Below are 13,462 nucleotides of genomic sequence, written 5' to 3'. Positions count from 1 at the left end.
GTCAGGTTCATGGCTTTCTAGAGTTGGCCATTCCATGGATGTGGAAACCTAAGATCAAGAGGTTAAATGACATTCTTAAAATAACATACTTTGGAAGCAGTCAGCAGTAGGCCTCAGAACGCCGGACTCAGGGTCCTGCAAACCTTTGTCACACCTCAGACTCCTCCATACTTGTTCATTGTATTCCAACTGCAGAAAACAAGATGGCTGCTTCCACCTGCTCATTCTATTCTAGGGAACATTTCAGATTGTGTTAAGGGAATGGAAAGGAATCATAAAACAATGAGTTATGGAAAGAAAAAAGTAAAAAACAGAAAGAGACAGTGGGGAACTACCACATCCTAGCTCCCACCAGTGGCACATTCTCTGCCAGAAAGAGCTGCCTTAGATATATGCCTTATTCTGGAACATGGCTTTCCATCAGGAGCCAATTTCAATTTCTACAGAAGTACCAGATCAAGTTTGAGTAGGGAACAACCATGAGCGCAAAAACTAGCCCAAAAAAGAAACAAAACCAAAGTTTATGCCAAAACAACCATTCCATGGCCAAGCTGACCAACATGGAAGGCCCCATGTAACTACTGAGTGCTTGAAGTATGGCTGGTCCACACTGAAGATGTGCTGTAAATGTAAAATACACAATGGGTTTCGAAGTCTTAGTACAAAAGAAAAAGTAAAATAGCTCATTAATAATTTTTATGTTGACACATGTTGAAATATTTTAGCTATTTGGATTTAAAAATAGATTTCTTAAAATGACTTTCACCTGTTTCTTTTTGCTGTTTTTAAATGAGCCACTGGAAAATTTAAAGCATTAAATTTAAAATTACATACATGTTTACTGAACAGCACTGTTTATGGGATTCCCTTCCTAGAGCTCTAGGACTAAAGGGGGGAGAGGAAGGTATGTTGGGATGCCTTGGGCTGAGCTTTGCCCACGAGTCTGTTTTCCTCTCATTCAGGAAACCACTTAAAGCATTTAAATGCAGCAGGGTCAGGAAGCTTTTTGGTAAGCCTCTAAAACCCCTGGACAGAGCTGGGAGAAAACCCAACCTGAAGAGTCAGAGCCAAACTAATGAGAAGGGTGGTCAACACTCTGCCATGTGGTTTTGGAAAAAAAAAAAAAAAAATAGTTGGCATGTATTGAGCATACTCCCTCAACTATATGCCTTATATTATTGTGTTGTTTAGTGCCCCCAAATGACCCTACATAGTATTGTTATCTTTACAGTGGAGGTGAGGACATGGAAGCTCTGTTAAATCAAATAACATTAATGTTACACACGAAGCTAGGAACAGAATCCAGTTGGTTTCGCCTCAAAGTCCATGCTTTCTCTATCACACTAAATTGCTATTCAGAAAATCATCCAATCGTTTTTGCTAACTCCTTCCTTTCCAGGAACGGGTCACCTGAAATTCGAGGGGTAGAAGTTCATTCTTCTGATTTAAATTTATCCCCCCAAAATTTAGAGTAGGTATTGATCAAAGAAAACAAAAACTACAATAGAACTAAACTAAACATGGAAAAGAGAGATCCCTGACTGGAGAAAAAGGCTGAAAGAAATGGAAGGCTGGGAGTGCTGAAGACAAACCTTGGTGTCATTTACAAAATGACTTCAGACTCAGGGAAGCAGTTTGGAAGTTCCTCAAAACACCAAGCACAGAGTACCCTGTGATCCAGCATGGCACTCCTACGTATATATCCAGAGAAAGAGAAACAAACCTCCACACAAAACTCATATGCACATGTTCATAGCAGCAAAAACATACAAAACAAGCTAAATAACCCATCAACTGATGAATGGATAAACAAACTGTGGTATATCCATACAATGGAATATTATTTGGCTGTAAAAAGGAATGAAGTGTTGGGGCGCTTGGGTAGCACAGTCAGTCTTCAGCTCAGGTCATGATCCCAGGGCCCAGGGATTGAGCCCTGCTCAGCGGGGAGTCTGCTTTTCCCTCTCCCTCTGCCCCTCCCCCCCACATACTCTCTCTCACTCTCAAATAAATAAATAAAATCTTAAAAAAAAAAAGGAATGAAGTACTGATGCTATGCTATAGCATAAATGAACCTGAAAACATTATGCTAAGTGAAAGAAGCTAGTAACAAACCACATGTTATATGATTTTATGTGAAATGTCCAGAATAGACAAATCCATAGAGACAGAGATTAGCAATCACAAGGGCTAGGCAAAGGGAGAAGTATGAACTGACTGGAAATAGGTACTGGGTTTTCTGGGAGGTGATAAAAAAATATCTAAATTTAGGTTCTGATGGTTGTACGATTTTGTGAATCTACTAAACCACTGAACTGTACAGTTTACATGGGTGAATTTCATGGTATATGAAATATATTTCAAGAAAAGTATCAGGGGCACCTGGCTGGCTCAGTCGGTAGAGCATACAACTCTTTATCTCGGGGTCGTGAGTCTGAGTGCCATGTGGGGCACAGAGTTTATTTTTTTTTTATTTTTTTTTAAAGATTTTATTTATTTATTTGAGAGAGAGAGAATGAGAGAGAGAGAACACAAGAGAGGGGATAGGGTCAGAGGATGAAGCAGACTCCCTGCCGAGCAGGGAGCCCGATGCGGGACTCGATCCCGGGACTCCAGGATCATGACCTGAGCCGAAGGCAGTCGCCCAACCAACTGAGCCACCCAGGCGCCCGAGAGAAAATATTTTTAACTATAATTATGTAATATCTCCAGTTGCTGATGCTAAGAGAACACTATCCCTAACATATGCAACTTTAGCTTTTCAGGTAGTTGTTGTCCAGTTCGGGGATAATTAAAACCCTTTGTCTTTGTTCTTACCCACTTCTTTTTGTCCCCTTTTTTTTCCAACCTAGCCCCAGCCTTTTTGGCCAGATACAGCTAATTCTCACTTTAAGAGAACAGCAAGAGAAACAAAAGAAAGCAAATCTTAAATTCAGCAATTTTTGCCTCTTTTCAGCATAGAATCACAGAGTCTTGGAATTGGCTTGGTCTTTAGGGACCATCTGGTGCAAGCCTCTCGTTTTCATGTAAGAAAACAGGGCCAGAAATAATAAAAGCTAACAGTTATTGACTGCTTATGCCAGGCACTGTAATTTACATGTATTCCCTCATTTACTCCTCCCAGTGCCCCTCTAAGATCGGTATCACTGTTAGTGCCTTTTTACAGAAGAGGAAAACGAGGCACAGAGAGGTGGAGTAACCCGAATAAGGTCACAGAGCTCAAAAGTAGGAGATGTGGGATACAAACGCAGGCAGCGTGGCTTCAGAGACCAAGTCCTTAACCAGTACTATTAGAGTTTCTCCTAAAATTATTTAAGCAACTTGCCTACCGTCTTACAACTCCTTAGTGGTCGGTTCCGAGCTAGTAGAGCTGCGAGGCGCCCACCCCCGTACCAGCTTCAGGACAACAGTGTCAGCGCAAAATATAGAGGAACCTACCAGCTAAACCCAAAAGGATGATTTTTTTTTTTTTTTACCCCTTGCAATCTTGATTTCCACCAATAATTGAGATTGAAACACAGCTGTCACTGGTGAGAAGCTCTTCCGGGAAGTCACTACTGACCTTATTCTGCCATAAAGGGAGATAGGTTTTATAATCCTATGACAGTCTATACCTGCACTTTTTTTTTTTTTTTCTGGAAATCACTCTGCCAAGTTCTGATAAGTGACATCTCCAAGATGCAGATGGAGCAAAAGATTCAACCAGAGAATTCTCCCTATGAGAGATGACCAACCACCCAGGACATGATTACAGACTAGTGGATGTGTTGTTCCCTTGCCCTGAAAGAGTTAACACAATGACATCCTATGAAATGGAACAGGATATGAGTCCTGACATAATTTATTATAGAAAATACAGCATCTTTTATTTGGATAGCTCAGGGAGCTCAAAACACTTTGCAAATAACTTACTAATCCTCCACGTACTTTATCAATTACTGCATTCCGTAAGCCTCAGCAACACCATCTCAGGTAAGGGGCAGGGGTGCAGCCAGGGATGTCCTATTCCTCTTACCCAGGCACGAACGGCAGCCCATGCGGATTGGGTGCTCTCAGGGTCATACGAAAATGAAAAAGAGCTGTCTTTGGGGGCTGGACCTTGGACACTGCCTCTGTCATGTGGCTTTGGGGGTGAATTTTTTTTTATATAAAAAGGGAAAGGAATGGAAGTATATTTAGATTCACCTCACCACGTTCAAAACATAACAGCCACCACCTAAAAGAGGTTTAAAACCAAAATTAAGGCTAAGTTTTCCTAAGGCATGAATGTAAATTATGTCTCCAAAGAAGCTGGGGTTATGCTTTAAATTAAAATGAAGGGGCGCCTGGGTGGCTCAGTTGGTTGAGCGACTGCCTTCGGCTCAGGTCATGATCCTGGAGTCCCGGGATCGAGTCCCGCATCGGGCTCCCTGCTCGGCAGGGAGTCTGCTTCTCCCTCTGACCCTCCTCCCTCTCATGCTCTCTGTCTCTCATTCTCTCTGTCTCAAATAAATAAATAAAATCTTTAAAAAAAAAATGAAAATGAAAATGCTTTCCTATTTAAATATGTGCAGTATTTAAGTTTGGGTTCGTTTGCTTGTTTAGGGGCATTTCTGTAATTTTGCCCACCATACAACCCCAAGTTCGTGGATGTCAGAAGAACGCAAAAGCACGTGGCAAGCGTGCCACCAGCAGAGAGCTGAATTGCACAGGCAGGTCAGGCCCAACAGGGAGCCCACAGCCTCACTTCCCCCAGCTCCCAACACCCCCTGTCCCTGGGTCCCAAGTCTCTCTGTGCATCCCTCTCATAAACCCTCTCCCCATTCCCTCAGTTTAACTTCAATCTCTCTCCTCCCCAATCCTCCCCGGCACCCTGATTGTTAGAAGAAGCGACACCACACTTCCAATACTCTGTTCTGTTAGGTTACGCCCCCAATGTGCTTTGCACCCTCCTGCCCACCAGAATGCGTCTAACGCACTCCTAAAAATGGATCACACAAAAGTGACCAGAGAGAAGAGATACTTCTCATCAGCCCTAGTGTAGCGCATCCATAGCCTACATCCAGATCGTGATAAAGCGGGTATCGTCCAGTCACGGGCTTTCTGCCCAGCTCACTGCTGTGCCTGAATGGTAGTGTTCCAGTAAAGCTGGGCTGCAACTTCCCTCCCCTCACTCCCCCATTCCACACACACACACATACACACACACAAAACGAAAGAGAGAGAGAGAAAAGACCTAACACTTGAATTCACTGGTCAGCAAGAAAAAGTTTTTGCATTTGCCTGCCATGGATGAACTTCTGTGAAGCCACTATTGCTACTTCGACCCCAAAAGGAATCTGAGCAGAGGCAACCCTAAATTGTCTAAAGTTATTTCACTCCTGCTCAGCTCAAGGCCTCATACCATCAGAATTATTCCCCTACTGTATACAGCAGTGCCCCTCTCCTACTTACACAAACACACACACACACACACACACACAAATTATTCTCTAATGTTGTAAAAAAGAGAGGAGTACCAGTCCCATAATATAATTGCTGTATCACAAAGAAGTGGCAGGCAAGAATAATAAGATAAGGTGTCAAAAGTGAAATACAGTAGTAGACTAAAAAAAAAAAAAAAAAAAAAACACTCCACAGTTCTATGATGGGGGTGTTAATTGAACACAGAGAAAAAAGAAAAGAGAGAGAACAAAAGAGTGTTACGGAAGCAAAAAAAATAATAATAATTTTTTAACCTCCTTCAGTGATTTGATTTAACTTCAGCGCAGATAATTCACAGAGGAAAATCGGCTGAAAATGCCATAGATAGCTATTATGTTCTAAAATTAAAAACTATTCACAACAATTACAGCTATTCATTGCTATCTATAAATATTCTCCTTAGTAAATGGCACCCAATATTTTTTGTGTGTTTTCCTCATTTTTAAACCTGAATGATTTTTGACACAAAAGTAGAAAAAAAAAGAAACACTGGAAAATATAAGCAAGGTCTTTTTTAAGAAATGCAGCGTGTTTGCCTTTTTTTCTCTCCTTCTCTTCCATCCCATCAACCCTACTACCACCACATATGTAAAACTCAGCCTATTGCTAATTTGTCAGAAGACAAGGAATGGTTCCTAAAAAAAAAAAAAAAAACACAAGAGAAAATAAGATACTGAGCGGTCCCAAACTCTATATTAAATCCCTCCGTTCCCAGAAGGAAAGAGCAGATGAAAGCCCCTTCTGAAATACACATTGTCGTGGGTCTGGACAAGCTTTTCCTTGCTGTTGTCTGAGATCTGCCGCACGAGCATTTTGCAGGCATTCTTTTTTCCTGGCATTTATTTTAAAAAAGCAAAAGGCTATCAAAATAAAAACTCACCCACACTCTGAGGCAAGAAGATACATGGTGTTGTTGTTTTTTTTTTTAATATCCTCACAGTAATTTCTGACTTAAATACCTATCAATCAACTGTAATTTAGAAGCTGCTGCCTACTTCGGGTGTTGTGCGCATGCGTTTCTTTCAAGTTCCAAAAGGTTGGTAAGACAGTCTTTGCTAGCATCCCTACTTATTTCTGAGTTTTCCAACTGAAACCATTAACAAAAACAAAAAAACTAAAGGCAGCAAATGAAGGCCATTGCCATGCTCCTCTCAGAGTCCCGTCTTCCTGACATAAAGACCTAGGTGAGCCCAATGGGTCAACTTCGCGTGAGAATGCAAACCAGCAAACGAGCCCACCCTACATCAAGTAAGCTCTACAGTGCTGGAGATGGAAGCGTGAAAATACTCATTTAAGACAAGGGGGCTTGGAAGTAACAATAGGAAAAGTCCCAGAACAATGAAGGAATGCCTAGAAACTGACCATCCAACAGATCTGGTTACCAGCTCTGTAGCAAGACAGGGGGGAAAAAGCCTCCTGCAACTTTACACTGTATGTGTCTCTGACACATCGACCGCAAGGAAGATATGCTGGCACGGGGACGGGGAGTTGGGCAAATCCTGAGGAACGGAGTAATCATGCTTTAGAATCAAAGGCTTCTCCTCCACACACCAGTCGTCGGTCCCCTACCCTTAGCACAGAACACTCAACATTCCAGGAGGGATTTCTTCCTTCCCTCACTCCTTCTAACGTACAAGTGGAAGAGAAACAAGGAGGAAGGCCCTTTTTTCTTTTCTTTTCTTTTAAACTTTCACCCATGGGTGCCCTCTCAACCCAAAACCCTGTGTGTGTGTGTGTGTGTGTGTGTGCATGCGGATTTCCCCTTTAACACAGGGGCAGGGATCCTTGCTGTTTTGAATTTCCAGGACTTGATCGACTATGTGTTAAATCTAGGATTCGAAAGATAACACACAGAACCTTAACTTAGATTTTTTTTTTTTTGAATCTCCAGACATTAATTCATTAAGTGACAGAAAATTTTTAAGAAGCAAAATACACAAGCGAATGATAAATTACACCTTTCAAGTGTGATTTTGACCAATACCACTGCTTCCTATCACCGTAGTTTAGCCAATATGAAGAAGGAACAAACTCTTTAACACCAGAACCGGATCTCTATTCACACCCACCCACTTTGATCTACTGCCTTAGTAGGTTTTAATTAGAAGACCAGAATTAAACACTTTGGCCACAATATACATTCAAGTGCCCTGATGGGCTTCCTTTTCAATAAAAATCTAATAAAATGTCTTCAAAAATAGAGTCGCCTTAGCCTGGATTATCAAATATGCCTTTACGTCTTGATTTCTACATTTCATGAATCAAGATAGGCAGGAAAGCATACTCTATTAGAGACAAATTTCAACAAACCAGATATTCAAAGTAAATAAGCATCGGAGATCAAAAGAGAAAATGAGAAGGAAGAAAAAAAGGAGAGAAGAAACAAATAGACATGGACTTAGGCTTCCTGCTCTGGCTAATAGAAAAAAACAAACAAACTAAAAAGTGTGACAAACTGGAAAAGCTCTTTGATATTTGTATGCACCATTCATAAATCTCTTAAAAGGTGTTTCACAGCTAAAATAATGTAATTAACAGCTTTGCAGTAAGGTTAGGCTCTGGCAAGGCAACCTGGAAGTCTGGAAGGTCTGAACATCACTGCTCAGGTGCTTTGTCTAGAATGTTATGCACAGCAAAAATAACATTCAACAAAGGAGCTGCTGACTAATTTCACATAGATTTCAAGACCCAAGTAATTACAGGTTCCATCAGTGGCCACATCTTGAAACTATTTATTTTTAAAAAGACAAACACAGAGAGCTTTCAAAAAGAAAGCCACCCTGTGTGCCCTCCCCCCTCCCCTTTTTTATGTGTAACTATCAATGTATATCAACTGGGCATGCAATCATATTTATTGTCACTTTCATTCATGTCATGCCCTTGCTTATATGGTTTAGATATGAATTATTGACTGTTACACTCCTTGTTGTAAAAAATAAATAAATAAATAGGATGGCAGGTACTTTGCACTGCTCTGAAGCAAGCGAGCAAGTCAGAGGCCAGCAGAAGCTCCCGCTTTATATAACCACCCCTTGTTCCTCATCTTTATGCCCTAGTTTCAGATTGGCTTTTCAACTCTTTCTTTTTACAAGGGAGAGATGCACCCACTTTGGAAAATTAAGGCTTAACACAAACAAACCCGAGGATGTGGCTAAATGTCCTTCCCAGAGCATCTGTTGTTTAAGAACACCTCTGATTGATGATTGCTATTTTTTAATTGTTGCTTTAAAATTTAAATGCCCTCCTGGGATGTGTTGTAAGTGTGTGAGTCCATGATATGAGGTCTAGAAAGTAGAAAAAAAAAACAACAGAATGAGGGATCTCATGGCATGATATTCTCCTCAAACCAACGCTTCCCCCTGCTATAAAATCACAGGGCACTCAGATACCGGTAACCTGACATTGTATGGCGCTTTCCACAAAGGTATTTGACAACACCGCTGAGAACCTTTAGCCTGCTGCTTGGTACAATCACAAGAAAAAAAGGAAAGGAAACTTTAAACAGTTTAGCCCCCATGCCCAACTCCAAAAAAAACGAGGGTTTTAAATATGGGCCAAAAAGATTTTCCTCCTGAAAACAGACTTTTACTTTCATATTTTTCCCCCAAAGGCACACATCATTCTATAAATTTCCCTTCAGAACCTCTCTTTGGTCCCCAATTTCAAAGAGGCTGGTAACAGAGACAAGGAAAATAAACCAGTAATGCTTGATAATAACTGTCAAAGAAACTTGGTGCTTTTTCCAGGAAGCAGAGCTACTCGGGCTTCCTATTGGAAACTGCGATCAATCTTGACAGCACTTTTATGCTGAAATTTTAATATTTAAATAATGGGTTTGTCATTGCTGGTTAAGTGAGTCAATTGGCCAAAGAAAATGCTTAAATGTTGGAATCTCAGTCCTACCTGTTTTTTCTTTGATTTCACACAACACATTAAACAAGGCAGGCTTCATTCTGTGGCAGTTTAAAGCATGTTTTCTGCAAGAAAGAAACAACAACATAATAGCTTAGGTGGACTTTCGAGATCAAACTGCTGATAAAGCACAGGGGGAAAAAAAATCTGAACATTTAGCCAAAATTATATCCCAAGCATAACTCTGTGGCATGCTTCAATTGTTTTATGACTTAATATACAGAGTCCTGCCATAGAAAAAGAAATAATGTTAATTAGCAGGGATAGAGTAGGGATTTAACTACAGAACAGAACTAACCTAAATTATGCCCATTTAGGCGGAGTTAGGTGTTGTGTTATTTTTTTTTATAAGTAGTTCAATCAAAGTGGAATTCTTAAACCAATAATCCTACCCAGGGCAATGACTACGGCAAAGCCAAAAGCATGGGATAACAGTTTCTATAATCTATGCATCCACCAAAGCCTAGGAGCTGTCTGCCTCTCGGTCTGTGTGTGTGTTTTCAAATTTAATTCATCCATGTGTTCGAATTCATTCCGCAGATGCCCCTGTATTCTCATAAACACAAGATGCTTGAAAGGTCTTCTGAGTAGAACTGTCAATTTATAAAATTTCAGTCCCCAAGTTAAAGAGTATGGAAATGCATTGCCAGGGGCAAACATACCCATATGGGGAATAAATTCATTTCTCTGTGTTCACATTATGCCTCTTGTGTGCACACTGCTTATTTGCAGGTGTTGAAATTCAATTATTTACAATTAGGACCTTGCACCCATTGGGGAAAAAATAAATACAATTCTGCCTTTTGGATTAGTGATTTACCTGGTTCTTGGTGTGTGTTTGTATTCAAATGCACTTGAGGAACCAAACAATACCTTTCCCTTGATTTTACTATGGAAGCACTTAGCAGAAGGATATTGTTTTGGAAACAAAATCCTGATCCTATCAGCTATCAGTGAAGGGAATTCTGTTTACAAACTGAAATTAATGTGCAAAGACAAATGGAAACCCCTGGCACTCCAGACACATGCAATCCTTTTTTAATTCTTGTGAAAGTTAAAAAAAAAAAAAAATAGACACATCCTCATGAAGAACAGTAACCAGAAGTCTGGTCTACATACTGTACAGTAAAGGAGCAATAAACTCAAAAATTCAAGAGTATCAAAATAAACACATGCATTGTGTCTAAAACATCAATGGTTTACTTTGTAAATAATAAATGTACATGAGAAAGGTATGGCTAAGGAAAGGAAAAACAGATGCAGTATTTGCTAAGTAGAGTTACATTGTTTAACCAAAAAGAAAGCTTAGTGGTGATTGAGTTCTCATGTGGGGTGGGGGAAAAAAGGTGGAAAATACTTCACTGTATCAAAGACCCCTTTGGGGTGCTTTTAAAATAGTTTTCATTAATTGTATTCTTACATAGAGGCCCAAATGGAAAAAACAAACAAAAGCAACAACAACAAAAAGCCCCACATGGCTTCACAGAAATACTGCATTTCCACAGCACATCAATGGGGTTATGGAAAGAGAACAGATTTCCCTCTCCCAAAATTGTGTCTGATCTCTCTCAGCATCTAGGCCACTGTAAGGGGGGACCCGCCAAGCCACGGCTGTCCTCAGTTGTACAAAAAGGAACACGACTCAACATGAGAAAAGTGGTAAATCTCCAGCCTTCCCGGCCCTTTCCACTTCACAAACTTGTTATTAAACCAGTTTACTGGTCTGTCTGAGTTTATTTTTCTGGAACAATGCAATGGAGAAATCTGTTCCAATTCTAAAAGAGATAGCCAGTGGGAAAACTTCCACTTTACGATAATTACTAGCTTCTCTTCAGATAATAAAATTCAAAAAGAGCACCGATTCATTTCTGAAAACTTTCCCCCATTTAAGAAAATCAAGAATAGTTCCAGTCTTCGAACATTTCTAAGTTTTCGAGCCCACGTAAACCTCAGTACTTCTGAGTTTACATGTTGCATGTGCTTGCTGCTAAAATAAGGGTGTAATTCATAACACCCATGCTTTGAGCTGCTTCTCATTTTCTCAACTCAAATTCCTTATTTCCATAGGACAAAAATACATATAATGATGTCTTTTCCATATAACTAAGTCATTCGGGTTATAGGAATTGTGCACATATTAAAAAAAAAAAAACTACTTCTGAGATTTAACAAAGCAGGGTAATTAACTGTAAAGACATATGTGGTCATTAGATTTTTAAAATTCTTCCTTTTGAGGTCGGCCTTGGGCAAGCTGTTAGTGGGTTGCCACTAACTCTACATTTTATTCTGAAAGAGAATTTACTGTAAAATCCTAGAGTGGAGAACTGTATACTGGGCAGTTGATTAAGTTGAGAAGCTAAACAGCTTCTTTATTCTGTTTCCTTAATAAAGATCCTCCTGTCCTATAGTACTGAAATACATGAAATTCACCCATGCCTTCATTTCTATTTATTTGCATTCTGGTCCTGAAAGAAGCATGGGAAAAAGAGCATGCTTGATTTTTGTCCCCCCCCCCCACCCCTTTTTAAAGGACCATACATTCTGTGCCACGGAAGGTTGGTAAACTGACTCAAATTAAGAGACAATAAAGTTAAACTCAGTATCTGTGTCGCCCAAAACTAACAAATATGCCTCAAAACAAAATTATGTTTTCCTTGTTTCCATTAGCTTTTTTTGAAACAGAATCAAATGAATGCAAAATATTTTTTGGATAGCTGACAAGTACTAACAAAGAATTAATCTGCTTTTTTTTTAAGGGGGCAGAAAGGGGAAAAGATAAAAATTAATTTTAGAGGGGTACGTCAAGAAAGAAAAGCAAAAGTCTCTGAATTAGGTGAGGAGTCACTAAATTTGCAAATAAAGTGTTACTGGGACATTTTATTTTGTAATGTTACGGAGTCCCTCAACAAGAAGGCATGGAATGCTGTTCAAAACTTGACAATTCTGCTCTCTCTGATACTTTTTTAAAGCAGTAAAAAGTGCCGAGGGCCGCTTTTGGATCGGTTGGCAGTATTTTCGGCGTGCCTGAGTGTTTGTGTGGACATATATGAATATCTCTATATTCACACACACACACACACATACACACACACTCACACACATTACGCACTCTCACACACACACACAGAGCCACATCTCGGCATGGGCGATTACACTTTCGATAACAACGCTCCTTCCAATTTTACTCCTCCGCCATGTAGTTGCTCGTCAAAATGGGAAAAGAAATAACATTTAAAAAGAAAGAGCTGTGCTGCTTCGGTTCCCATTGTTTCCCCCTGCGAGAGGGAGAAAAACAAAAAACCCCAAGAAAGGAAAAGAAAAGCCTCCATCTCACCTGGCCTGCGCCTCATCCAAACTCTGGTCTGTGATGGTCATAATTTGCTGTAAAATGTCTCCAATGTCCTGCTTCCTCCCGCCCTCCCCCTCGGTCCCTCCGGCCCCATCCTGCAAGTGCTGGGACAGGCCGGGGTGCCCGGCCATCCCGACCCCAGCATGGGAATGCATCAGCCTGGGCTGCTCGTCCATCTCCAAAGGCAACGGCAGCCCCCGGCTCTTCCTCTTCTGCTGCTCGGCTCGGCTCCTGGGCAGCACCAAGGCTTTTTATCCTTCACGCTGGCTTCAGATCCTTTTCAGGATAAACAGGGAAGGGGGAAAAAAAGAAGACCAAAAGAAAAAAAAAATCCCTTTGCCTCTTTTAGAGGCTGGTGGGAGGATGGGGAGTGGGGAGGGGGAGGGGGGCGTGAAGGGGTTGCGGGGTGAGGGTGGGGATAAGGGCTGGTGGGGAAGGGTGTTGACTCCAAAAAGCAAGAAAAATAAACCACCTTCCCACTTGACGAAAAGAAATCAGAGCTGGCTTTTGGTTTTTCAGTCCGGTCTCCTTTGCCTGGCAGAAATGGGCTCCCGGCGCTTAAATCTGTGGCTTAATCCTTTTGCAAATATGCATTGATCGGGAGAAAGGAGAGGAAGGCAGGGGGATTGCAATGCAAACTTTCCCCCCCACCCCCCGCTGCCCCCCACCCCCACTCCGGGCCAGAGTGATCTCAAAGGGGGTGGGCTGTTGCAAAAGCCAGATCTCCCCCGGCCGCGG

At 41.0% G+C, this 13,462-nt stretch overlaps 1 protein-coding gene across 1 annotated transcript in view; it reads right to left on the bottom strand.

Moving 5' to 3' along the window:
- The window catches only part of PBX1 (PBX homeobox 1), a 279,117-nt gene extending 266,062 nt beyond the window's left edge, over window positions 1–13,055 (bottom strand). The window contains 2 exon segments of the mRNA XM_021698415.1: window positions 9,367–9,440; window positions 12,710–13,055. Of these exon segments, the coding sequence (XP_021554090.1) occupies window positions 9,367–9,440; window positions 12,710–12,900 (265 nt within the window). The 5' untranslated portion in view covers window positions 12,901–13,055.
- Window positions 13,056–13,462: the final 407 nt, after the last annotated feature.

Source organism: Neomonachus schauinslandi, chromosome 6 (assembly GCF_002201575.2).
Source record: "Neomonachus schauinslandi chromosome 6, ASM220157v2, whole genome shotgun sequence".
Classification (NCBI taxonomy): domain Eukaryota; kingdom Metazoa; phylum Chordata; class Mammalia; order Carnivora; family Phocidae; genus Neomonachus; species Neomonachus schauinslandi.
Note: the sequence above shows the minus strand (reverse complement) of the source record. Positions and strands in the feature narration are given on the sequence as shown.